General features: G+C 34.5%; 1 protein-coding gene across 12 annotated transcripts in view; it reads left to right on the forward strand.

Annotated features, from left to right (window-relative positions):
* The window catches only part of dmd (dystrophin), a 2654580-nt gene that overhangs the window by 1239148 nt on the left and 1390125 nt on the right, over positions 1 to 25307 (forward strand). For all 12 annotated transcript variants that reach the window (XM_039745194.1, XM_039745193.1, XM_039745197.1 and 9 more), the window contains one exon: positions 23966 to 24138. In XM_039745194.1, coding sequence (XP_039601128.1) covers positions 23966 to 24138 — 173 coding nt within the window. The remainder of the gene's footprint in view (positions 1 to 23965; positions 24139 to 25307) is intronic.

A 25307-nucleotide genomic window follows, 5' to 3' on the forward strand; every position in this document is an offset into this window, starting at 1 on the left:
AATGTATAGTGCTTGTTGTCTTTGAAGAACACCACTGTGTCTGTTGTTTTTTTCCATGCACAATGGTTCAGTTTTTTAGTATGAAGAATGTAATGTAAATTAAGCATGTTATACATTTACATGTTTTTTAAATTTATTAATACTAGTAGTAGTAGTGGTAGTCTAGCATTAGCTAGAATTATCGATGCTGATGGAATTGTCTACACTTTCCCCTATATTTGCATCAAGTAAATCAAATTTATGGATTATTATTATACATTGAAATATAGTATGCAAATGAAACTGTAATGATAGTGGCATTTATAATATAACAAGTATGACTCTCATTTTCTTCCTAATAGTTATACTTTTTGACAGACTTCACTAAGGAGCAGTCAGTCGTAAGAATTGTTATATTTATGTTGTGTATATGCTGTTTTTTTTTTCTTAGCATTAGTACTTTAACAAATTAGCACACTAGAATGTCACAGACACATCTGAATTTACAGTTAAAGCTCCAGTTCAATTCAGTTACAGCCTTCGTTTCAGCCATACCACTTATTCATTTCATAAAAACAAATACACCTTATGTGTTCATTCAAAATGTCTTAGCCTTTTGTTAAAATGACTACACAAAGACCCTGCTCAGCCTCAGATCCACTACACCCATCAGGGAGGGGGCATTCAGTTCTTGATGCTGAGTAAGAACCAGAAACAGTAACCCTGTAATTGTTTTCATATACTGAGATTCAAGCCACAATTTGTTATAATTGCTAATATTTTTGTACTAATGCAGAAATTAAAAAAGCACACTTACTGTCAAAATACCAAGAAATGATTAGGGTCAGGTCCTCTGAATATTCCAGCAGAAGTAAGTGAATAGGTCTGCAGTTGAAAGGAGGTGTTGCTGAATTAGTTCTGACAGCTTATGTTTATTTCTCCATTTGTTTATGAGGTTTTCCCTCCTGAATGCCAATTTTTTCCAACAGTCTAAAGCCACGCTGACAGTTTAATTGGCAATTTTAAATTTTAATACAGCAGGAGTGAATATATTTGCTTGCGCATGTATTTCTACAGTTTCATAGATTGACAAAATTATACTGTGTATATCAAGATTGTGCCTAATTTCTGTTGTGGTTAGTATAGAGGACACCATAAACCACATATAGTATAACATTCAGGAATTGCTGAACCTTTGTTTCATCGTATAACTGACAAATCTCTTCATCACACACATACTGTAAAAATCAATTCTGAAGAATTCCAAGTGCAGAAGTTCCAAGAATAAACCCAATTAAAGTGCAGAATGTTGGTTGTAATAACCTATCCAGTACACTGTCTTGGTAAAACAATACATTCCCTTCAGCTTCAGTAACACAGAAAGAATCAGCTCTGGACAGGATACCAGTTCACTGAAGTACAGACTCGTGTTCACACCCACATTCATTCACCTATGCAAGGTCAATTTCAGTTTACAAACTGGCAGCACTTTGTGGCTTCTGACTGTGAAAAGAGACTATAGGATTGGAAAGAAATCCATGGGGTCACAGGAAAAAGTTCCAACCCCAGCAGCTTTAAAAAATAAAAACACTTGGTCTAGTTGCAATTAAATGCCAACTCTCTACCTGTAACATCCTTGGGCATTCTCTGTCTTCTTCTTCCCTGCTATTCAGCCTAATGAATCCTTCATCGACTATACCATAGTTTAGTATAGTATAACATAAAGTAAAATTTTAAAACCAGGGGTCACTTCTATGGGGAACTGAAACCTGTACCAACATTACTGTACACAAGACAGGAACCAGCCCTGAACAAAGTGCCAATTCATCTTAGGGCCCACAAAAGCACAGCACACACATATTTGAATTTATATAGTTTGACTTGATCATATGCAATGTTTATTTTTGTCAAATAAATGTATGTAGGCAGAGCACAATTATGTCATATATCATGTAGTTTTTTGGTCACATGACCAGCAATAGCAATTGACAATAAGACAGAAACCACGCAAAATGGTAGCACAACAAAAATTGGTAGTGCAAAAATAACAAAACATAATGATTAAAATGTGTAACATGTTCAGAGCGAACACATAAACACAAATGCATACTGATAATGAATTCTGCATTTAAAAACTCTAAACAGTCACAACAGATTGGTTTTGGCTAAACTTTTCTGTTAACACAATCTTGTGTTGTCCTGTTTCTGACTACAATTTGACAGTTTTTTGAATTTTTCCATTTCATTGTAATTACTTTTGTTTTCAAAACTTTTAAGCACTTTAACTAGCCTTTCCCAGCATTCATTGCAAGAAATAAACAGCAAATGTATGAATTAGGGTGCACTGTGATGGACTGGCTTTGTTTCAAGCTTTGCACCTGATGCCAGCAAAGAAATCGGTGGCCTCTGCCACACAGAAATGAATAAACTAGTTTATTTCTGGTTTCAGAGTTGTAACCTAAGATGCAGAAATGATTTCTTAAAATATGGAGGATATTATTTATTGATCATTTAGTGTTCATTCATAAACAAAGAAAAATTACATGCAATATTTTTGTAAAAAACTATTTATAATTGATGTAAAAGAACTGTATTACTAATATGAGATTTTAATAGCAGTAATAATAATATTGTCTGTATTCACTGAAAACATCATTCAAGGGAAAAAATAAAAGAAATTCTACATACATTGAAAGCTAAAGAGATAACTTTTTAGGATACACAGTAGGATAAAACTGTACGGGAAATAAATCATCTTCTGTCCTCCTTGTCCTCTGTAGACACCATCTGTTCGGTGGTTTGTAATATGCAACCTGGATGTGTAACCTGAATAGCATATCTAAACTGGATGTAATGTGTTGAAAATTAAATAGTGCACAGTCCTTTATCATATGAAATAAATAGGCAACAACTCTTCTGTATTTTAAGTTTCACTAATTGCAATGGACTGTATATTAATGCAGAGGTGAATGATGCTGGACCAGTGTGAAGTTAAAAAAAATATATTCAAATAGATGCCTAATTAATATTGTTTCAGGGGATATGAAAGATCAAGTTATCAAGAAAAAAGCAATATACTAAGAAAAGTGACAGACAAGGACAGTTTCTTCTTTTATTTTTCAATTAAATTATATGTGAAGAAGTCATAACCTGGATTATTACAATTTTTTAGCCTTTCCCTTATATTACAAGCTCTGTCTTATTAATTGCATGACGGTGTTACAAGAAAAAATTTAAGTAATAGCTAGATTTTTATGCATCTGATCACAGTTGCTAATGAAGGTAAAAAAAAAAGCATTAAAGCTTAATTTATTTTGATATTCTAAAATATTCCTGGAAGCAGGCTCTCGGTGCAGGAAAACTTGAGATATATATGGCATTAGCATATCCTTGGACTGAATACAGAGGTCATTCAGGCTATCTGTTTAGAACGTATAATGCTAACTGCAAAATAGAAATAGCAGAAACCCATTTTGGGAGATAAATAGAAACCTACTGCATACCTGGCTGATTCCACGAAAATGAAGCCACAACATTTAGTTTGCAAATTACAGCTCAGGAATCAAGCTATATATATCAATTCCCTGCTTTTTAAAAGTGCTTTGAAATAAGTACTGTACTTTCAGCACTGGGTTTTTTTTCCAGCTGCTTGTCACTACAATGTTGGAAGGCTTGAAAGAAACTAAAGTACATAAATGAATTAAGAAAAAAAATAAGTTGCTGATGCTGATTGACATTTAATTTTATCAAGATGTTGGAATGTGTAGTCCTGGTAATTACTTCAAAGCCGCTGCTGAAGTCAGTCGAAAAACTATGGGGTATTCATTAAGAAGGAGTCACAACCTTCTGTAGTGGCTTAAGCAGACTTCCTCAGGGGTATCAAAAAGTAGTACAGTACATATGTAACAGAATTTTCTCTAAGTGTTTTACTGCTGGTTGCAGGTAGAAATGACATATAGAAACAGTGCTCTTTCACCCAAGAGGATGATGTACTACCTTAACAACCAGATTGCTTAAGAATTTAGAACACCCTTGTTATGAAGTCTGCATCTTATTTTTAAATTACTCTGCATATTCAATGGTAATTTTGAGCAGCATTATTATTTTCACTTTATTCACTAACAAGGGCGTTCAAAATAATTAAAATGTCAGCAGTTATTGAGCAGTTTTTGTAATGTTATTTAATATGGCAGTCCTATTTGCAGGCTCATTAAACTTTGCACTAGTTTATTTAGTCAAAATGAAAATGATCAATGATACCTTTTAAGAACCATTTGATTTCAAAGAGGAAAACAAAATGGTATTATTTAAAATTTTCCAACCTTTTTAGAAGCCAAGAAAGGAGTTACCATACAGCTGATAGAAAAATGTTAGAATACTCCTTAAAGAGCTTAGAAATGCAATAATTACATTTAATGGATGTGTTTGTTTAATTAATGAGTGTTATTAAATAGTGCCATGCTTTCTCTCTGAAAGGTCACATTGGCAAAATATGATTAGAGACTAAGGCCTCAAGTTAACAGAAAACCATGTAGAATTACAGTATCATTGCAGTGTCCTACATTAGTCAATTCAAAATTTTATAACTAAGATGTTCAGGAAAAATGTGGACATTTTAAATTTCTTATTTACCTCTTACATAGACAAGCAGAGGCAGAATGGATAACTGAGCAGTAAATTCTGAATTAATGTTTTGCACAAATTCAGTCTCCAGGGTTTTTTCCTGCCTTGTGCACATGTTCCCAGATTAGACTCCCGACTGTGACCATTAAACAGGTTCAATTACAGGTGAATAGAAGGACAAAGTAAACTGCTCAAAATCTAAAAAATCTTCCATTTTCCATAATTGTGTTATAGTATATGTGCATCCAGAGCTGTCATATTAATGCCCTTTGAGTCACCATCACTGGGTGATAATGAATTGCAGAAGCAAACTTTGAAAACTACGTTGGCACAAAAGGTTCATTGTATAGGTAATTCTCAGAAGTCTAATGTTCAATAAAGTAGCATCATCACAGTTACTTAATCCAATTCAGAGTTGCAAGAGGCTGGAGTTTTCCCAGCCCCAGACAAGACACCAGTCCATTGCAAAGCACACTCACACAGACTAGGCCAATTTAGAGTCACCATTACCCTAATATGCACATCTTTGGGAAGAGGGAGGAAAGCAAGTACAGAGACATGTTAGACTAGGCATTTTTTACATACAACAATGAGGCATGAGACTTGACTTCGAAACACTTGATCTATGAAGCAAAAGACACTACATTTCCATGACATCCAGACTAATAAAGTGCAGGACTATTTTAGTGATCTATTAAAAACTGAAATGTAATATTGATTGATACAGATTGATGTATCTGGAGGACTTATGTGGTGTTCTAATCAACATGTCACAAAAAAAAAACAAAGAATCTGCGTTTTGACCATGTGACCTACTCTTTGATATCAACCCGAAACAGAAGGTTCTCATGAGATGCCTTAGAACTTACAATACCATATTGAAACTGGCAGGAGTGCCACTGATGTGAACAAGAGGCAAAACTAAAAAAACAGGTAGAGAAAAAAAAAACCTTTAAAGACTTGTGAGTTCCGCACTTAATAATTGTGAAATCACCTACAAAAAGAATTTAAACTGTATGTGAAACAAAATTTCCCTGCATTGCACATCAATATTATCTCAACTTGTTCTATTGACTTGAAGACATTATTAAAATCAGCCTTTTCAGTGAAGGAGTAGCAGAAAATAAATCTCATTCACAAGATCTAATTACAGGTGGAACGAGTATTTCAGTAATCCCACCAAATGATTTACATGCACCATTTTACGTGTCCATCAAATGTTCCTTGTCATAAACAGTATGCAGATGGAAAATTGGAGCTCTGTGTTCGGAATAAAGCCTACTGAACAGTGTTGGAAAGAGGATACACTGTCCTTTTCTCCAGATCCCATGCTCATCATATTTTGCATTTCAGTGATTAACTTGCACCAATTGACGGCAGGGTGGACGAACTGGAAGAGTGTGCATAAACTTAGCCACATGCAAGCATGTTTCTGCATCTCAATTCCAATATAAATACAGGAAAAACAGGCAAAATCCATACAGGAGCTACTCTAGTCTATAATCAAACTAGGATCTAAGTGCTATAAAGTTGGTCGTGTTTTTACTGTTTCATATGAACTTATTAATATTAATCTATTACTTTGTTGAAAATGTATAAATATTTTAATTATATCCATTTGGATATATGATACCTACATTACTTGGGAACAGCAAATAAAGCTTTAATGTTACATTTCTGATACATTAGATGGGAATCTACAAAGTCTGGCTGATCAAAGGCCAGCAATTTGATAAAAGGTAGCTTTTAGGAAAAGTTACTGTAAAGAAACATGAAGCATTGTGTAAGAGCAGTGAGCAGCATGCTGCCCAATTCTAGAATATGTCATACACACCCGCTCTCAGTTTCCAAATCAGTAACCATACAAGGAAAACATTCAATAAGAAATTAATACAGGATGTACTATTTCAATAACCTACATTGATACAGCAGAACATTAAGGTAATCTCAAATAAAAGATACAATTTCCTAGAATCTTTTAATGAAAAACATAGCATGTATGAGTTGTCCAGTAGTTCTTTTCTCACTTGTTCTTGTGTTGAAATCAAGTATTTTAGTCACACTAGGAATTCTACAAAGAGTGATAATCACATGAAAGGTTAATTCTCATATTTTGTTATATGCAAAGTACGGTCATCAGCTTTATAAAGACAAAAATATGTAACGCAGGCCATGCTTACTTAGATGCCCACGCCTACTCAGAATGGCCTTATTTATAGTTACGAATCAACCCAATCTTAATGTCTTTATAACATTAGAGCAAATCTTTGCTTGGCCCAAGCAAAAAAAAAAAAAAAAAATCGTTGTGCCATCTGTCGATTTCTAAACATAAAAAATTGCAAGAATTCAGAAATCTTCATCTTCTTAGAAAAAGAGTTTTATTATATCATCATAGTGACAACATGTGCATCAGAACAAATTGAAAACTTTATTTTATTCAATTCCATAATGTGTGCTGATTTATGTTCACCCTATGGCTTGAAACTGAACTTAAAACTGGACCATCATTTATAACATGATCTCAAAAGTGTAATTGCATTTTCTTGTCCAGAGAATATAAAAGGATAAAGCTTATGTGAGTGGCAGGCAGCAGAGGGAGAGATCATAGAAACTAATAAGCAATAAAGTGCCACACTACATAAAATCTTTGAAAGCTATGCAATGTAGTGTATAGTCATATTCATAAATTTTCCATTAAAGATACAAATGTATTTTTTTAACAAAATTAAAATCTTTCACTACACAATTGTTCTCTTTTTAGTGAAAAAAAGTGATATCAGAAATTAGGGTGAGAAAGAATAAAAAGAAAAGAACACCTTTAAACCTGCATCAATTCCTGTGAGGTGGGGCACTGTAAATGTCTAAGTGCTCACAGATAAGATGACTGTCATGTAAATGCTGCAAAATAATCTAATGTGCAACAAGATACTTTCAACAAAATGAGCACATATCTAAATGCTGTCTATGCATTGCAATTTAAAGTACTGTAATGAGAAGACACTAAATCGAGATGGAGTAAAAAAAATCCTGGACATACAGATATATACTAAGTAATATGACTTAAATTAAAGAAAGATTTGGGCAACAATTTCAGTGCAAAAGTATAATAGGCAAAGGTGGTAATCACATTACTGTTTAACTGGAATTTCAGTATTTGTTGTTTCATAGCTTAACATCATCTTGTAGCAATTGGTTCACCCAGATTCGTAAGATCTTTATTCATAGCACAGGCAGCAATTGATGTAGGCACATTTAAAAGAAATCAAGCAAAACAAGCATTCAGCGTAGTAATAATAAACACATCCCTAAATAAACAAATTCCAGGTTACTTACAGTATCCTCTGAAAAGGACATTTAGCCTGCATTATTTCAGTGAATTTCTCAACGTTGATATTTACTCAGGTGGGGACAGACGAGTGTAGTGAAACTGAAATAATGAGAGGTCAATCCACCGAGAAGACACTCACACGTAGTAACTCTATTTGTCACAGGATGGGGTTAGGGGTGGTGGGTAAGTACTGTATATGTTTTTCCTTTATGTTACGTGGCTAAGAGGGCTTCACTCTGCACTCAATCCAGCAGCCTGAGTTTGCTTTTAGCAGCTTCAAGTTAGGATTCACATCTGAACAAATTTCATCCTAGTTATTACATTAATAGTCCCTTGCAACAATGACTGTTCCCGGACTTTCTAATCGTCTTTATACATTACGGCATCAGAGCACTTTCCTCCTTGTAGTGAGGATGACATGCACAGATTAAGAGAACACAGTCTCAACTACTATGATGATAATATTGATTTATCTTGTAAAACGATTGTGTGTTTTTAGTACAAATTAATATGCAGTAACAGTTTTAGAAGAGTTTTATATATTCAGAAGAGTTTTCAAGCCATAAAAGTCAGTTGGATGAAAAAGGTTGCCCTCTGAACTTAAAAAAGCAGCTTCACTATAAAAGAAGAAATTTCCATCATTTCTTCTTCTTTTGTGCAAAGATGCATTTAATTATGGTGATATATGCTGAAGTTAACAGTAAAGAGTCAGACGTTTCACAAAAACCTTTACCGCAATAATTCCTGTAGATGGTGTTTCCTTATTCCCTTTTGGCAAAAAAAATAAGCATTTAGAAAAAGTTAAATATTAGTTTGAGCAGAAAGCACTTTTAAGAAATATGAAATCATTTGTTGCTGTTGTTCAAAATGCTGAAGTTTCCACTTTACCTGACAGTCCATGGTATCTGGCTTTAATAAGTGTGGTAGAAATAGCACCACCTTGTAACTTTGAAGAGATTAGCCAAGTGTGACTAAAAAGGATCAATTAGAGATTGCGGTAATACTAAAGCGTGATCACATTTTAAAGTTTTTCTTAGAAGCGCCCTAGAGAAACTTATTCCACGCAAACAGTACATATTTGGGAGTTACGAAATAAATGATTGTTCTTTTTGTCAATTGCTACTATTTTGTACCCTAAAATATTTGTAATTTAATTTTTTTTCTTTCCATTACATCTTGTGTTGATTTTTAACTAAGCGCTGCTGCCTCGCAGTTAGGAGACCCAGGTTCGCTTCCCGGGTCCTCCCCGCATAGAGTTTGCATGTTCTCCCCATGTCTGCGTGGGTTTCTTCCGGGCGCTCCGGTTTCCTCCCACAGTCCAAAGACATGCAGGTTAGGTGGATTGGCGATTCTAAATTGGCCCTAGTGTGTGCTTGGTGCGTGTGTGTGTGTGTCCTGCGGTGGGTTGGCACCCTGCCCGGGATTGGTTCCTGCCTTGTGCCCTGTGTTGGCTGGAATTGGCTCCAGCAGACCCCCGTGACCCTGTGTTCGGATTCAGCGGGTTGGACAATGGATGGATTAGATATTAGAATTTTTCAAATGATACACTGCAAGTTAACACAACCCTTTATCTGTGCAGAAAATTAGACACTATGATTGTACTTTTGACAATATTTCTTATGTTTCTATTAAGGAAAAATAATGAAACATGTTTCCTGTTTATACTTTTATTATCTTTATTTTGGACTCACCTTGGGAACAAAATGCTAGATAAATATGATAGCTGATGGGACATGACTATTTTTCCAATTGTGGCTGAAAACAAATGTGTGACTTTCAAGAACTCTGCTGAGTTCAATACTGGCTGTTAATCACACAAAGTGCTGAGGCTGTGCTCTGAAACAAATTTCATTTTTTATGATGACATACTGAAATTTTTCTAAGAGAGGATTAAAAAGCAAAAAGTCAAATAAAAATGTCTAGGGTATCTTATTTAAAAACCTTATTTATTGGTCTTCGTGGAACAGGAACATTAACTATTGTAGAGAGAAGGAAAGAAATCCTAGCCTAGAAGTACCACATTGGGCTTTTGATTTAGTATCATAAACTTTTCATTATATCATATACTGAAAAATGGGTTATCAATTATTTCATGCCTTTTTGTTTTGTACATATATTTCTGTGTCCTATAATGTTTGAGTTCAATATTGAACATCTTGAGAAGATAGTTCTGACTACATAAAATCAAAGAGATGAGTTAGCAGAAAATGCTCATCTTTAAAAATGTCAAACTCGTCCAACTTAAGGAAAAGCTTTCATTATCACAATCAAACCCCTATGTTTGTGGCTGTGTAGTATAATTACTTTAATTTTTTATAGTACTACAACAGCTCTATTGGTAACATGTTCTTGTATTTAAAAGTTGGACATATTGTGACGCTTTCATCTTTTCATAAAAAGTCATATCCGTAGTACACAGAAAGGCAGCTAATTCACCATTTGATTTCATTATATCTCTTTGTCTAGTTTTATTATACTAGCATTTCAAGTGAACAAGGGATGCTGTCTCTCCAAGCTTGTGTAGGTCTGGAGGACTCTACGTCCTCCTCTTCTTCTCACTTCCTCCTTTTTAAGCTTCTATCGAAGCAACACCTGAGCTTACAACCACAGTACAGAGTACTGCAGCTACTAACCTGTTGTTATAATGGAAACTAGCTGCTTATAATGATCCGCGTAGGAAACCCGACAAAAAGGTGACATACCACATTGCTGTAAAGAACTTTATTGTTTAAACATGATCTCATGGCAGAAATGGAAGCTTGATTTCACACATGCTGTTGCTGCCACTCTGCTTGCCTTTTTTAAGCTGCACAGGTCTTAGGAATAGCCAGTCTTCTGAGGCTTACCGGTCTGTTGCCACACCTCTACGCAATTCTTTTGTTATTTCTGATGATTTTATTGTTGTATGAGTATAGAAAACACATTTGCATTTGAAGTTGTGTTAAATGTGTTTGGTATTTATTATTGGCTGACACAGTTTTTAATGTGGTCAGTTGTATTCTGTTTGTGAGGCACGTTAGTGAATGAATAAACAGATGTACTCTGCTTTAGCTACAAAGTCTTGCATGAGTCCAGTCTGCTGCTCTCACTCAACTCTATGATTTTTGCACTCAATGCTGATTTCGATCCTTTGACTGCTGGAAGTATTTCTAATCTGCTGGAATGTTTAGTTAAAGAAATGCTGACAAAGAGGGGAGACAGCTTCAAAAGAAACCTGAGGCAGAATATATTCAATTTGGATGAGCAGAGAGGTTCCCGTGTGCCTTGTTTGTAAAGAAAATGTGTCACTATTTGTTAGTTGATATTTTCCTGCCCTAGTTGGGTATATGCAGCATTATTTTTGACCCTCATTAGGCCCTCAAAATCTAGTTTAGTGTAGTAGCTCATGTTTATGGCCTCTTGATTAGGGTATTTCAGCTGCAATTTTACCACTAACTAATTTATTCCTATTATTTCTGACAGAATTCTTGTCTCCTTTGTTACATTTGTTTTTTACTGGTTTGTTACTAACCATTTTTACATTGTCATGTGTTCTTTGTCCTTTCATGGCTTGCTAAGGGGAATCCATTCTGTAGCTATGCTTCAGGATATTTTAATCTTTTGGAAACCTCCTTTATCACTGCAACTGTTTCCATAGTTCTGACGAGTGTAGATGATTGGACATTTTTAAATTTAGGTTTGCTTTTCTTGTTATTTGATTGTTCAACAAAAGGTAGTGGAACATTTTTTTTACTAATGTTGAATCTGGAAATACATGCTGCTATGAACTAAAGCTTTTTTGGTCTCTAAATTTGTTCTTGTATAATTTTCATTTACTTTTTACTTCTGTTTTTATTTATTTTTTTATTTTTATTAATTTTATTACAATCCATACAACGCAATCAAGTTTTTACAAAAAGAAGAATTGAGTTAAGAACAGATCGATCCCCACCCCTTTTCTGTTTTTATTTTATCATTTACTTGTCATATTTCAGTTTTCTTTTATGGCCACAGCCATGTTGTGTCTTGCCAACAATGCAGCAACCATGGCATTCCCACTCTCTTGTGTTTGCTACGTTGTTACTCTCTGTGTGACATTATTATGCACGCTTTATTTAAGATGCAACATTGTTAGCATCCGAGTTTTGGATTTATAATTAAACTCTTCTTGATGAAAACAATTCTTTAACTATTCTTTTTTATTTTTATGTTTTGTAATTGGCACTGAGCTTTGGCTCTTTTGTACCTCCTAGTTTTGACTTTGGCATCTATCTTATCTAATTTTTTAGTTTGCTCCATTTTTTTGTTTTCTTCTCTAACTTTATCAGTAACAAGAGCTTCTAGCTGCTCTAAATACGTGCCTGTCAAAATGACCACATATTGTATACCCTAGAAATTTTCGTTCAATAAAATTAACATGTTATAGTACTGTATGGTGTTAAAGCCATCCTTACTCATTTCACATACTTGCATTCTAGATCTCCCGTCTATGTTTTAAGTGCATTTTTTCTTTTTACGTCATATGTGTCATTATTAACCCCACCTGACGTTTTAGGCTAGCAGTGTTTGCTATTCCAGTTCATCCAAATATCCACTTTGCAGTTGGTTGCTATACATCAATTCACATGGCAGCCCAAAAATCTATACCCCTAGCAGAACCGTATAAATTCTAATGATCATTCTCAGTATGTATGCTTCTCCCAACCACCTTTCCTTACAGCTGTAATATCCTAGGTAAATGTGCACATTCTATTTTGCTGTATATTTATATCCACTAAGTCTTTACCCATTCTCTGAAGCTAAAATAGCTATGATATAAATTTATTTTTTATAGCTGAATCATTGAGGGCAACACTTGCAAATATGTATAAATGTGTTGAAGGAAACATCACACATCATTTAATAATGGAAGAGATCTAATTAGCACATTTGGCAAATACACCCAATAGGAATTCCTTTTACACTAATAACACATAGAATTAATGATATTTTCCTATTATCTCTTTGATTATAGCATTAAAAAAGAACAAAAATTGTGAAGTGTTTTTCCACATTAAAAGATTTTAAAACTAAGTATGAAGGATTGTTTTAATTAATATTTCAGACACAAACAAAAGCAAAGCATAACATGGCAAATTTAAATCTTACAATGAACACTATGACATTTTTAGTTAACAGTTCAAGTTACCAAGTGTAAAAAATGATGAGTCATTCAAAGAAAAGTACATTCCCAAGAATGGACAAGACAAAACCTTTTGTTCTGCTGGAATCCAGTTACTTCCAGGTAGGTGGCGCAATGGCATTGAGAAGGGTGGAGACTACATTGAGAAATGACATTATCAGTTTTGTTAAGGTTCCATTTTGTAATAAATTCCATTTTCTAACTTAAGCTTGAATCCCCCTTGTGTAATTCATTGCATTAGTATATAATTTAGTATATAATTATATATGAGTAGTAATCCTGAAAAGCAGAATGCTTACTTTCAAAAAAGAATAGTCTGAAAAAAAGCGTCTTTTAGACCCCTGCGGATTTCTTTACTCTTTGGGTGATACTTTTTTAAAATGTTGTATCATAACCATTCTAGAAATAACTATTTCTTTATTGAAAGAAGAAGAAAAACAAGAAGATGATGTGGTCATTCTCTTGGATTCCACTACTCTGATTTTGGAACTGAAATCACTATGCTATAGTAATACAACATATTGTTAATTAAGACTTCATTAAACTAAATTCTTCCCAAACATATATTTTCATAACAATCAATGCAATTCCAGATATATCTGTAGAAACATGCAGGGAAACACTCAAAGCATGGCTAAGGGGAAAAGCTATTTTATGTCTCGGAAAAAAATATGCAAACTCAAAAAACATCAGAACTAATTGCTGAGATCTTCAAGACTGATAAAATGTATGCAAACTCATTTAAAGATATTCTATACAAAAAAGTCTGTCATTACAAACAGACTGTGAGAGACTAATTTGTATGTCATGCTCCTATTGTGAGCACAGAGTAAAACAGAATAATTAAACAAATAAATAAAAGTGAGGTGTAGAAATGAAATTACAGAGATTAACAACACAGCTGAAACTAAACTCAGTGAGCTGAAGGAAGTAATTCATATATTTTAGGGATATTGTAAGTTTCCATGCACAACAGAGTGTAATGATAAAGAAGTCCACACTAGCAATATCTTAAATTAGAACTTCCACAGCACAATACACTGCTTATAGAGTAACTGGACAAACTACTGAGGCTCATCAAAATGGGAAACCGTGTGTCCAGATAGTAATCTGGAGGAATTTTATAAAAGCTGTTTTTTAAACTAATGTGTCTTTGAGGAAGCTAAAGAAGATAATATTCTATTCCACCATTTTACACAAATAATCTGTAATATCCTTTCCAAAGAAGAATAAAACCCCTCTGGAATTAACATCATAGAGACCCATCTCATTACTAAATGACAATATCAAGTTATTGGCAAATGTTTCAGCTGATAGTATTGTATGCTGCTGAAGTAGACTATGGCCCTTTGTTGTATGAAAATGGAGACAGAGAATTAAGAAAATGAAAAGATAAATATTTTGTTTATTTATATTTGTGTTCTTAAAGACCCCAAATTTGCATTAAAAGCAAATAAAAAGCTATCATACCTTTTGAATATACCATTAGATGGTAAATGGGATGAATCAGGCATATCACACATACTGTAATTCCCTGAAGTGTAGCAGTTACTGCAAGGTTTTGTTCATGACAGTTTTTGAATTAAAATCCAAATCTCCTTTTTTTACTGCTAATGCAGTATGTCATTTAATTAGATTCATTGTGTCTGTGCTTAGTGTATGGAGTGGAATTTAGTGAAGGACTGTGCCAGTCTGCTGCTGCAAAATGAAAAACAGAAGGAAATGTTAAAATTGAACATTTTCAAACCAGCTAATCTTATTTAGGTCAAAGGGCTGGAAAAAATCACTGCAGGGCTGGGTGCAACAGTAGGAAATAACCCTGGACAGGATGACAATTCATCATGGGGCCAACTTGCATACACATCCACACTTACCCATTCTGTAACAGAGAGATTGTGCAAATTCCACACAAACAACAACCCCAAAATTCAGGATTATGAAGCAGCAACACTAACCACTGTGCTTAAATGTCATTTCTTCCAAAAAAGTGAAATGAAACATTGCAAAAACTACATTTAAAAGACAAAAGTTCTTCATTATCCCTAGTTTTTATTCTTTATTGTTTTGCTAATTTTAATCACATTGCTTATTTTGATGGCTTTAAAAAAGCTTCATGATTTTCTGAACCAGCTGGTAATTAACAATGATGTGCGAATAAGAAGAAGCCATTCTTGCACCATTTACACACCTATATATGTTCACCATTACCTATTTGAATAAAGTACTTAGAAAGAAACACGAAAATTATCAGGACAGTGTCAGATGCTACCTCATTCTGGTTCACAAAATCTTTTTGTGATTTTCCCTGAAAAGAAAAGTTACACTTGAAGGACTTTATGATTTCAGCAGAAATGAGAGTGTGAACACATTATGTGATTAATTGACAAGCTCATTAACCACAACAACTGGCATCCTATTAAAAAACAGATTTGAATAAAAAGTTGTTGTCACTGCAGTTATTGAATACTGAGCTTGGTACAACTTCATGGTAAAATATGCTTACAAAGTATGTGTCTTGTATTTTGGGACAGTGACTTTTGTATTGCTATATAATGGTAAGAAAAGCATACTTTTGTTTTGTACAATATTTTTAAAAAGAGTTTTCATACTGAGTTTGTTTTTTAGCTTTGTACCTACTGACTTCATTTTTGATGTTAAGCTATGTTAACTACAAAATGTTGGTCATGTAAGCCTTAAAATAAGCTTTTAAACTAGCCTTTTCTTACTCTGGGTATGTTACTTAACACGTTTGGGTTTTAAATGTAAAAAGCAGTTTCCCTTAAGCTGTGTTGTAGTTATTCTGGAAAGCTAAAGTTAGACTTTCCTTGGAAGGAAAGATGCTAAGCTATATTTTCTTAATTTTCAGTATACTATATGTTGACTTTCTAAACCCACTTATTCCTATCTTTGTAACATTCTTCATTGTACAGGGCATTATTTTATTACAGGGCACCCTGACACATCCACACTCACACAAAATGGGTCAATTTAGACTCAATTTACTTTTAATGTACATCTTTCAAATATGAGAACATGAAATCACACAGATTATGACCAGGCTGTTACTGAATAAAGTCACGTAGCATAAAGCTTTGGTAAAATACAGAATGTCAGCTATTAAATTAAATGTACTCTTTTTCTTTGTTGACTTAAATTACATTTATTCTGTATTATTAATATGACAGGACTTTGTGCCCAGTAATAGCAGAACTGGTTCACACAACTAACAAAATGGATAGATGTTATTTTTCAACATTTTATGAATTGAAACCAAAAAACGGTTCAACACATGCCAAAATTTTATTAAAATTGTATTAACGTTGTGTCTAAACTCATCATTCTTTTGTAAAATACCTGATAGTTAAGGTTTATGCACTCTCTCGCTTTTTAGTTACTGAGTAGTAGCTTTCTAACTAGTTGCTCTGTTAGAAGGAAATCTCAGTTCCTTATGCTTCCTTTTTCAACCGCATGCAATGTAACCATTTTATAAAATGCAAAAACTAGATAGGTATACTTCTGTGTTTCTTCCTACCTGTCACATTAAAGATTATAAGGTACTTTATATACAGACCACAAGTAACCAAAGTCAATGGTGACCTTAGAGCAGGGCAATTCAATTACAATTTCAATTGTGCCAGATTTTCACACAAAGAAATTTAGCTGGGCCAGACATTTTCGGCAGGCGGTAAGCCGGCAGGTAATGACAAATTTAAAATTTTTACAGAATTTAATGTATTTAAAAGCAAATAATGTTTATTCATTGCTTCCCTTTTAAAAATCTGACACAGGCACATCAAAAATGTATTAAAAAAAAAAACCCAAAAAGCTATAACTGAACAGAATCTGAAGTAGTAGCAATACTTTTTTCTCCACTTTTGAAATAAACAAAACAAACATTTTGCTCACATCTCAAAGTGCATAAAATAAAAATAAAAAAATGCACAGTATTAGCAATTACATTTGTTTCCCTTTTGAAATTTGAGACCCTCCCACAATTTAAAGGGGTGGTCATGACAGGCAAAGGATTTTTTTTTTTTCATGGAACTTAACTATTGTATTCACACGTTTCTAATCACTGATATGGCAGAGGATAAATTTGAGTTCCACAACGCCTTTCCTGTTGAATTTTTTTTTTTCCCCAGAGGCTGCACGTATGGAGTTAAAGTGAATTAGTACATTTATTTTAAAATGTCTTTGTACAGAGTTGTTGGATGTCAAGTAATTAATCATTAATTATAATTATTACTATTATTATTTTTACTAAATCATTTTTCAGGTTTCTTTATTGACGAGTTTCCGTTGAATAATTTATTAGTAACAGAACATATTGTGCACACGCCAAAACGACTGGAGTAATAACTAACGAAATAAAATTTTTCGATACCATTTTAACAACGTTTACTGTCTGCTGTCGATCACTAAGCACCCTGGTAAAATGACAATAATACACTTCAACCTTAAAATGCAGACTTCATCGCATCGTTATGTATGACGAAACAGCGGGCAGGCAACTGCTCGCACATGTTTACTGACTGACAGGCCGGTATTTTGCATGGAGCATGCGTTAAATCAAAAGACAAACAGCATGCAAAGATGCACAAACACAAGGAGATTGGTGACAATCACACCTTAGTGTGCCTGCACGAAGTCAGAAGGGACAACTGAATTCCACAGGGCAAACATATCTTCGGAACAGAGGACCTATATGATGGGCAGAGGAATTTTAAATGTTTTACATGCTTACCTTTTATTTTGATTACCGGCTGCATCATATTCAGCCTCTCACTGAAATTCAGCCGTCCCCTCAGCAGCGCCATGTACTTAGAAATATTTTCCCGCACGCATCTCCAACTCTGATGTCATTTTCACCGCAACTCCCTCATACCCAGCGTGGGATATAAAACAATCTTCATGCAGCTCAGGGATATGCTAAGGGAGCCCGTACCAACACATATGTTAACGGCACATACGCTCAACAATATACGCTCACATACGCTAACAATATATATATGTTTTATATTCTAGTTTCTTCAAAATAGCCACCCTTTGCTCTGATTACTGCTTTGCACACATATAAAACATGTTTTCAGTTATTTCACCTTTTTTTGTTAAGTACATAACTCCACATGTGTTCATTCATAGTTATATAAAGCCTTTTGCATCTGTTACAATATACTACTTTAAAGTTTCAATGACTATTCGCCACAGGCAAACTAAGTAGAAATGATATTAGTCATACCTATTTTTGGTTGCATTTGTGATCATTTTAGTTGAAGTCTGGAGCCCTGGCAGTACCACGGGCTGGGCCACTCAGAGGTTGCTCCTGGGCCACATGTGGCCCATGGGCCGCCATTTGAATAGGCCTGCCTTAGAGCATATTAAATTGTAGCTACACCATATCACACCAAGTCACACTATATTATAATTTTAGGGTAATGACAAATGTGAATTAGCAGGTGGCCAAAATGTCTGTTTTCATACTGTAAATGATTACTACACTTGCTTCTTCATTTTGATATACTGTACCATTTAACCTGCTTTTGCTGTGCATCCTTTGGATAGTCACATAAAGTACAGGTTTTTATATGATGCTATGTAAAATGTGGTTTAGTTTGTGATTGTTTAGAGTACACAGCAAAACTATCATTTCTGAATTACAGTACCTCCTAGTATTTGAAGGTGTAGGTGTAAGAATATTATTTCAGTATATACTTTTTCAAGTGTTATGTTAACTCTGGCCTTTTTTCTGTGAAGTTAGACAAAATTCCTAACTAGGCCTAGAAAATAGAATTATCTAGAGGGAGCTGGCAGACTGCATCTTCAGCTGCACTGTGTTGTGAATTTAAGGTGTGAAACAATATAGGATTCATTTATGTTATTTTGTGTCTCCTTGGTCCATTTTGGACATCATATTAATTTTTAGCTTTAGTTTTTTTTTTTTTCAGACCATCATATTGGGTGTGTTTTTATGGCAACAGCTACACTGCCCTATTGCCATCACATGACTGCTTTAAAATTGCACGACGTAATCAGTTGGGTAGTATTTAAGATAATAGAACAAGAGATCTGGTGTCCAAGATTTGTAAACAAAACCTATGTGCATTAGTTATAGCGAAATCAATTTAGGGAGTTGAGACTATTTTACAAGTTTTTCTTTCTTTCTTTTTTTTGTTTTTAATTTTATTCTGGTATTCATATTGAGCTTAGGGTTTGTTTTGGCTTTTTGACCTTTCAGCATCTTTCCAGTTAACACTTCTTTTCATTTCTTGGTCCTTTTTACATTAATTTGGCCATCTTATTTTTAACTTGGCAGAACAGTAAGGTGGGGGCATTTTTAATTGGATGGTTGGGTGGGCATAGCCAAAGTTTTGCCTGAAATTTTGCACATATGTTTGTTCATAAAAAAACATGTGCTTTTGGTCACTAATTTGTCTGACTAGGACAAACAAGAGGACCCTGTGAGTCTATTAAATTTGTGCTGGCTGAGGTTGTTGGTGTTAAGTGTCCAGAAACGATTTCAGCTTTCCAATCTTCACTTGACATCAAAGTCTGATTTTTCTCCATGCAGAATAAGAGAAAAGCAATAACAGATTGATACTATAACATCTAGCATGCTATTGTTATAATTTTTTCTTCACTATCCATAAGCTTGTTCTGGTAAGGGTCAAAATAGAAACATGTTTAGTTGGACAGACCATGACCCCCTATCCTTACCAGGGGTTTTAGAGAATCCCTTGGTGCTCATGGTTCAGAGAGGAAAGTTAACAGCTAATATGTCCTGAATTTGCCCCTAGCTCTTAACTTAGTGAGTGGCGCTGGGAACAACCTCTGCTTCCAAAGGGGAAGTTTCAATATTTGCCCCAAGCACTTTAGCGGGGCCTTCATGAAAAGTAAAGTGGTAGCTTTATCACATTGTCGTTACATATTTTCAATATTTATGCATGTCTGTAATTATGTATTTTCTGAACTGTAAAAAGAATTAGTTACCATATTTTGCTATAATTGGTGTAAAGAAGCTCCTCATGAACTCTGCAGCCAGACTCTCTGAGAAAAGGGGCATCAGAAATGACTTATGACAGCTCTACGCTTCAATGTCACTGTGAAATATCCTTTAATTCAGGCAACAAACAATATGCCTATTTAAGGTGCCAAAAATCCTTTGCTCATCATTCAAAACTTTTTCCGTTTGATTTTCAGATTAAGTTAAGGTATGAAGATCAAATGCATTCAAATCTCTTTACAGGCATTTATTAAGGAGATCAGTTTCATAGTGCAATTCTGACTGAAACAAATGAGGTACATTTTCTAACACTTATTATGTGTAGTGAAGGACATTGGTAAATGGAGGTTAATAAATCATTTTGTTTCCTCTTGAAGAGTGAAATACATAGTTAATGTAACCTTTCCCTAAGCAGTAATATAATATTGTATGGTTTCATTTCAAAATGTATTAAGGGGAATATTTTGATTGTAAAGTTCTATTATTTTACTCGGTCATATTGGCAAGAATTTCACTTCTGCTTCAAGGGACGAATTATGAAAGCTTAAAATTTTTGTGGAATCTTTGAAAGTCCTGGCACTTTGCAGATGCTTGTGTTAGTTTGTTAGTTTCTGTGGGCTCTTGGCACAAGACAAATAAATGCCATCAATATTCACAAAGTGCATCAAGCATCTAGATCATGCTTATCATTGAAGGCCACCGTTTAAGACAAAAAATGAGGAGCACTGTTTTCAAACAAACAGTAACTGCACTGGAAAAAATGTCCAGTCATGTTGAAGCAGATACTCTGGCAATATTTAATTTACTGGTTGAGATACTGCAGTTATTTAGCTTACAGTGAGACAAATGAGCCATATTGATTGAATTATTCTTGTTAAAGGGTCAAGTCATTCTGTCTATCCATCCATATTTTATATTGTTTGTCATAGAGTGAATCGCTATGGAGGAAGTAGAACACTTAATGGCAAGTTTGTAATTGTACTGTCACATATCTATTGTGGAATTGTGCCTTATTGTACATCGTACATGGCATTCAACACAAGACAAAGTTCTGTATTATTCTTCATTTTTAACATGTCAATTAGGGTTGAGGAGATCAGATTCAACAAAAGCAAGTAGTGCTGGACAGCAGATTATTGTTTATTAATTAATCTGGATCTATCTATCTATCTATCTATCTATCTATCTATCTATCTATCTATCTATCTATCTATCTATCTTAGGGATGAATAGCAATCAAATACTGATAATATATTCATTATACATTTGCAGACAATATAAAATTATGCTGCATCAAGAGTATATTTTTTGCTTGCAGTGTTTTATTTGAGAACAGATGTTTTAAGTAAAATCCACAGTTATTACAACAATTTTCCCTGTTTTATTTTTCCTTTACTCCCCTGCTTCTCCGTTAATGTGGCAGCAGTTCCTCCTTGCTACTGTCTCCTTCCTACAATGAACTGTGATATATTGCCACATTTCTGGTTTCCTTGAGCTTAGTCACTTGGCAAAAAATGACACTTGTCAGGAATCCCCTCAATTTCTATTGCTCTTTAATGATGCTGCACTCCAAACTAGCAAAACATATAAAAAAGGGCAGATGGCCAACTAGCAACTGCCTACCCTGCTACTGGTATGTAAAAAATGAGAGGCTAAAACTTACAATAATGAAGGTACCATGGTGTAACTAACAAATCTACATCACAGATCCCACACTCAGTTGCTGTCTTTGTAAAGTTTGTATGTTGCCCTTATGCTTGTGTGGGTTTTCCTTTAGGTAATCAGGTTCCCCTCCTGTATCCCAAAGCTGTGTGTGTTTCATGTCAGTTGATGACAGTCTCTCAAATAGCCCCTGTGTGAATGTGGGTGTGAGTGGGCCCTACGATGGACTTGCACCCGTCCTGCTTCCTGTCTTGTGCCAATACTGGATCAGCTCCAGCTCTTCAAGAACCTGAATTGGGTAGAGCTATTATGTGACACAGTGGCTAGAGTGTTGAACTGCCAATTTATTGCCCACCTCCAGCTACATGTGTGAAAGTGTTTAGACCAGGGGTGCCCACACTTTTTTGGCTTGCAAGCTACTTCTAAAATGATGAAGTCGAAATGATCTACCTACATTAAAAATTATATATATATATATATATATATATATATATATATATATATATATATATATATGTCACGCACGCGAGTAGGAGGCATGGATTGATTCGACAGCACCTGGGAAACCACTGTGGTGGGGTATTAACTTTCTCCTCTGCTTCCTCATAGGAAAAAGACCGTCCTGCACCATAGGCATGGATGACCGCATATATTCCGCCCTTCCTCCGCCATCTTGCCCTGAGTCATCCTTCCCATCCTCCCTTGCGGTCCTTCCGACATTCCTCCACTTCCGGCTCCTCCCCAATAAAATGGCGATCGGCGCGTATGAACTGTTTAGTTTATGATTTTGACCTGTTTTTGTTTAACTGTACAATATACGGGGCCGGAAAAACCCCAACCCTTGCTACTGTCTCTCGGTCCTTTACAATATATATATATATATATACAGTAGATATATATATATATATATATATTGAGTATACTTTATACATAAAATATATGTTGTTGCACCTTACATAACTGAATAACCTTTATAGCACAATAACAATTGTAACAATTCAATACGTTTATGGTCACTACAGTATTTGGATTTAATAATCGTCATGTGGGAAAATGCTGACTCGCATAAATATGTACAGCTGAATAATGCAGTTAAGGAGCTTTTGAATTCAGCCAAGTGAAAAATGATGGCTGTCCGATTAACTGCCATTTTAGTTCCCTCTCCTTCCTCTTTCTCAGATCGCTTTTTGGAAGGACGTCAGTTTCCTAGTTTTTTTGAACTTTCGAAAATGCCTTTTCACATTTTCCTTCTTTGGAATAGCAATGATAGATTGACAGATCAGACAAACGCACTTCGATTGTGACATTGTGAGAAAAAATCCTCTTCCAATTCCACATCCAGCACATAACCAACAATTTTTTTTTAAATCGCTTCTTTAGTCGATATAAATTGGAAGGCTAACTCAGACACTTAGACAGACGGAGTTTTGCAGTAGCTCACGCGTTTGATTGTGTGTACGGGATGACCAGTGTGTTAGAAGAAAAGAGATCTCAGACTGGCCGCCCTGTATGTCAATTAAGTGGCAAATGCCATAGGGAGGATATATGGTAGGCTAACGTTTAAAAAAACATTTTTTTTTGAATGCAACGCGATCTACCTGCATTACCTTTGCGATCTACCGGTCGATCGTGATCGAAGCACTGGACACCCCTGGTTTAGACCCAATCGTAGACCCAATCGCCTGCAACTGGTCTAACTGCATGAATATTTTGAAGCAACAGCTCAATGCCTCATCTTGTATTACTTGCTTTCAGTAAATACAATGCTATACAGCTCAAAATAAAGATACAAATGCAATTCCTCTTGTCTGATTTTGACATAAGACAAATATTTTCTAGATTGCAAGTTTTACATACTCTGCATATGCTTTATTTATAATAGCCAGATAATAAGAATCTGGAATTTTTTAGACTTAACAACAATTAAACATCTTAACAGAAAATATTTAGTAAAGGGGTACTTTAGATTGTTCTCAGCTAAATTCTTGATATATACCAGGCAAGATTTTATATGTAGAATAAATACTCCTTTATTTGCCTTGTGCCTAAAATGTACAATATATTAACACACATTCTTTTATGAATTTTGTAGTTTTTTATTTGTGGTGTTAATTTTGTTTTAAATAATGTAATTCCAAAATGACTTGTTTAGACAAAATTCAAAATGTTTAAGCTTTTTTTTTTTTGTGTTCTCTTTCTCTGTCTTTGGAAGAATGTAAAAGCCAGCATGGGGAAATTGTCTCTGTGGGTAGACAACATCCAAAACAGGAAGTCCAAGACCCTTCAGAATGCAACTCCATCGGAAGCAGAACAGATCTCCAATGCTCTGTGTCAGTTAGATGCCCGCTGGGAGAAAGTTAACAAGCTGCACAGGGACAGACGCATGTAAGTATAGCGATGAGATCCAAGGAGTAAATGTACATTCATAAGGACAGTCCTATTCATTTTACAGATTTAATCTGTTAGCATTTTGAAGAAGGTGTTCTACCATATTATTCATAGAGTAAAATCAGTAATAATAAAAGTATTATTATAGAAAACAGAGCCAATAATTATTTTACTGTAAACACAACAGTAATAATTCAATGATCCAGTGAAATAATCCTTTCTGGCCTTTGCTATGCTTTTTATTGTTAAATATTTAATGAGAATCACTGTGTCTCTAGAAATTAAATCAGATCAATATTGTCTAAGTATTAGAAGCCATAACATTCTATATTCTTTACAGAGCTAGTCATTGTTATAAATGTTATTTTAACTATTTCCTAACTCATTCTCATCTAGCAAACAATTCCATCCACTGAATTTTACAATTTAGTACTGATTTGCATGTCTTATTTATGGAAGCTCTGAGCTGCACAGTGTAAAAAATTATGCGATAACTTGTACATATCTTGTACATATGGGATACTGTCACAAACGTACGAGATGTTCACATGTATGTATCGAATACCGGAAGCAGTCTTATGTAACTTTTTTAATATAAATTTATCTCGTGTGTAAGTAAAAACATCTCGTACATACATGAAAGTATCCAATAGGTATTTGAAAACATATCGTACATACACAATATTTTCATGTACATTCGGGATATTTTCACCTACATATGGGACAGGGGTTAGCCCATAATTTTTTTCATTGTGCATTTCTGAGCTTCCGTACATATTTTTTGGAAAGAGTAAGAATAGCGTAACAAGGTAAAGCAGTGGTGTCCAATATAGGTGTCTTTGTACCTGATTACACCTGGCATAGATTCCGGCTGCTGTTATGGGAAAACATGTGGTTTCATAAAATGAATGGATGATGATTGACTGCATAACTCCTTTAAAGATGGGTCAGTGCACAATTAAAATTTGCTACCTATGAAAACCCCATGTTTACAGTAACTATTTGTAGGTAACAGTCAGTGATGATTTCTTCATGGATCTTAAAACTAACTTTTCTTTTCATTTACAAAATGTCTTTTTCCTTCTTTCATCTAATGAAAAATTGAATAACAGAAAATTACAATTTTTGTTTATAACCACATTGTGCTTTAATGACAACAGTTCAAT

Source organism: Polypterus senegalus, chromosome 2 (genome assembly GCF_016835505.1).
Source record: "Polypterus senegalus isolate Bchr_013 chromosome 2, ASM1683550v1, whole genome shotgun sequence".
In the NCBI taxonomy this organism is placed as follows: domain Eukaryota; kingdom Metazoa; phylum Chordata; class Cladistia; order Polypteriformes; family Polypteridae; genus Polypterus; species Polypterus senegalus.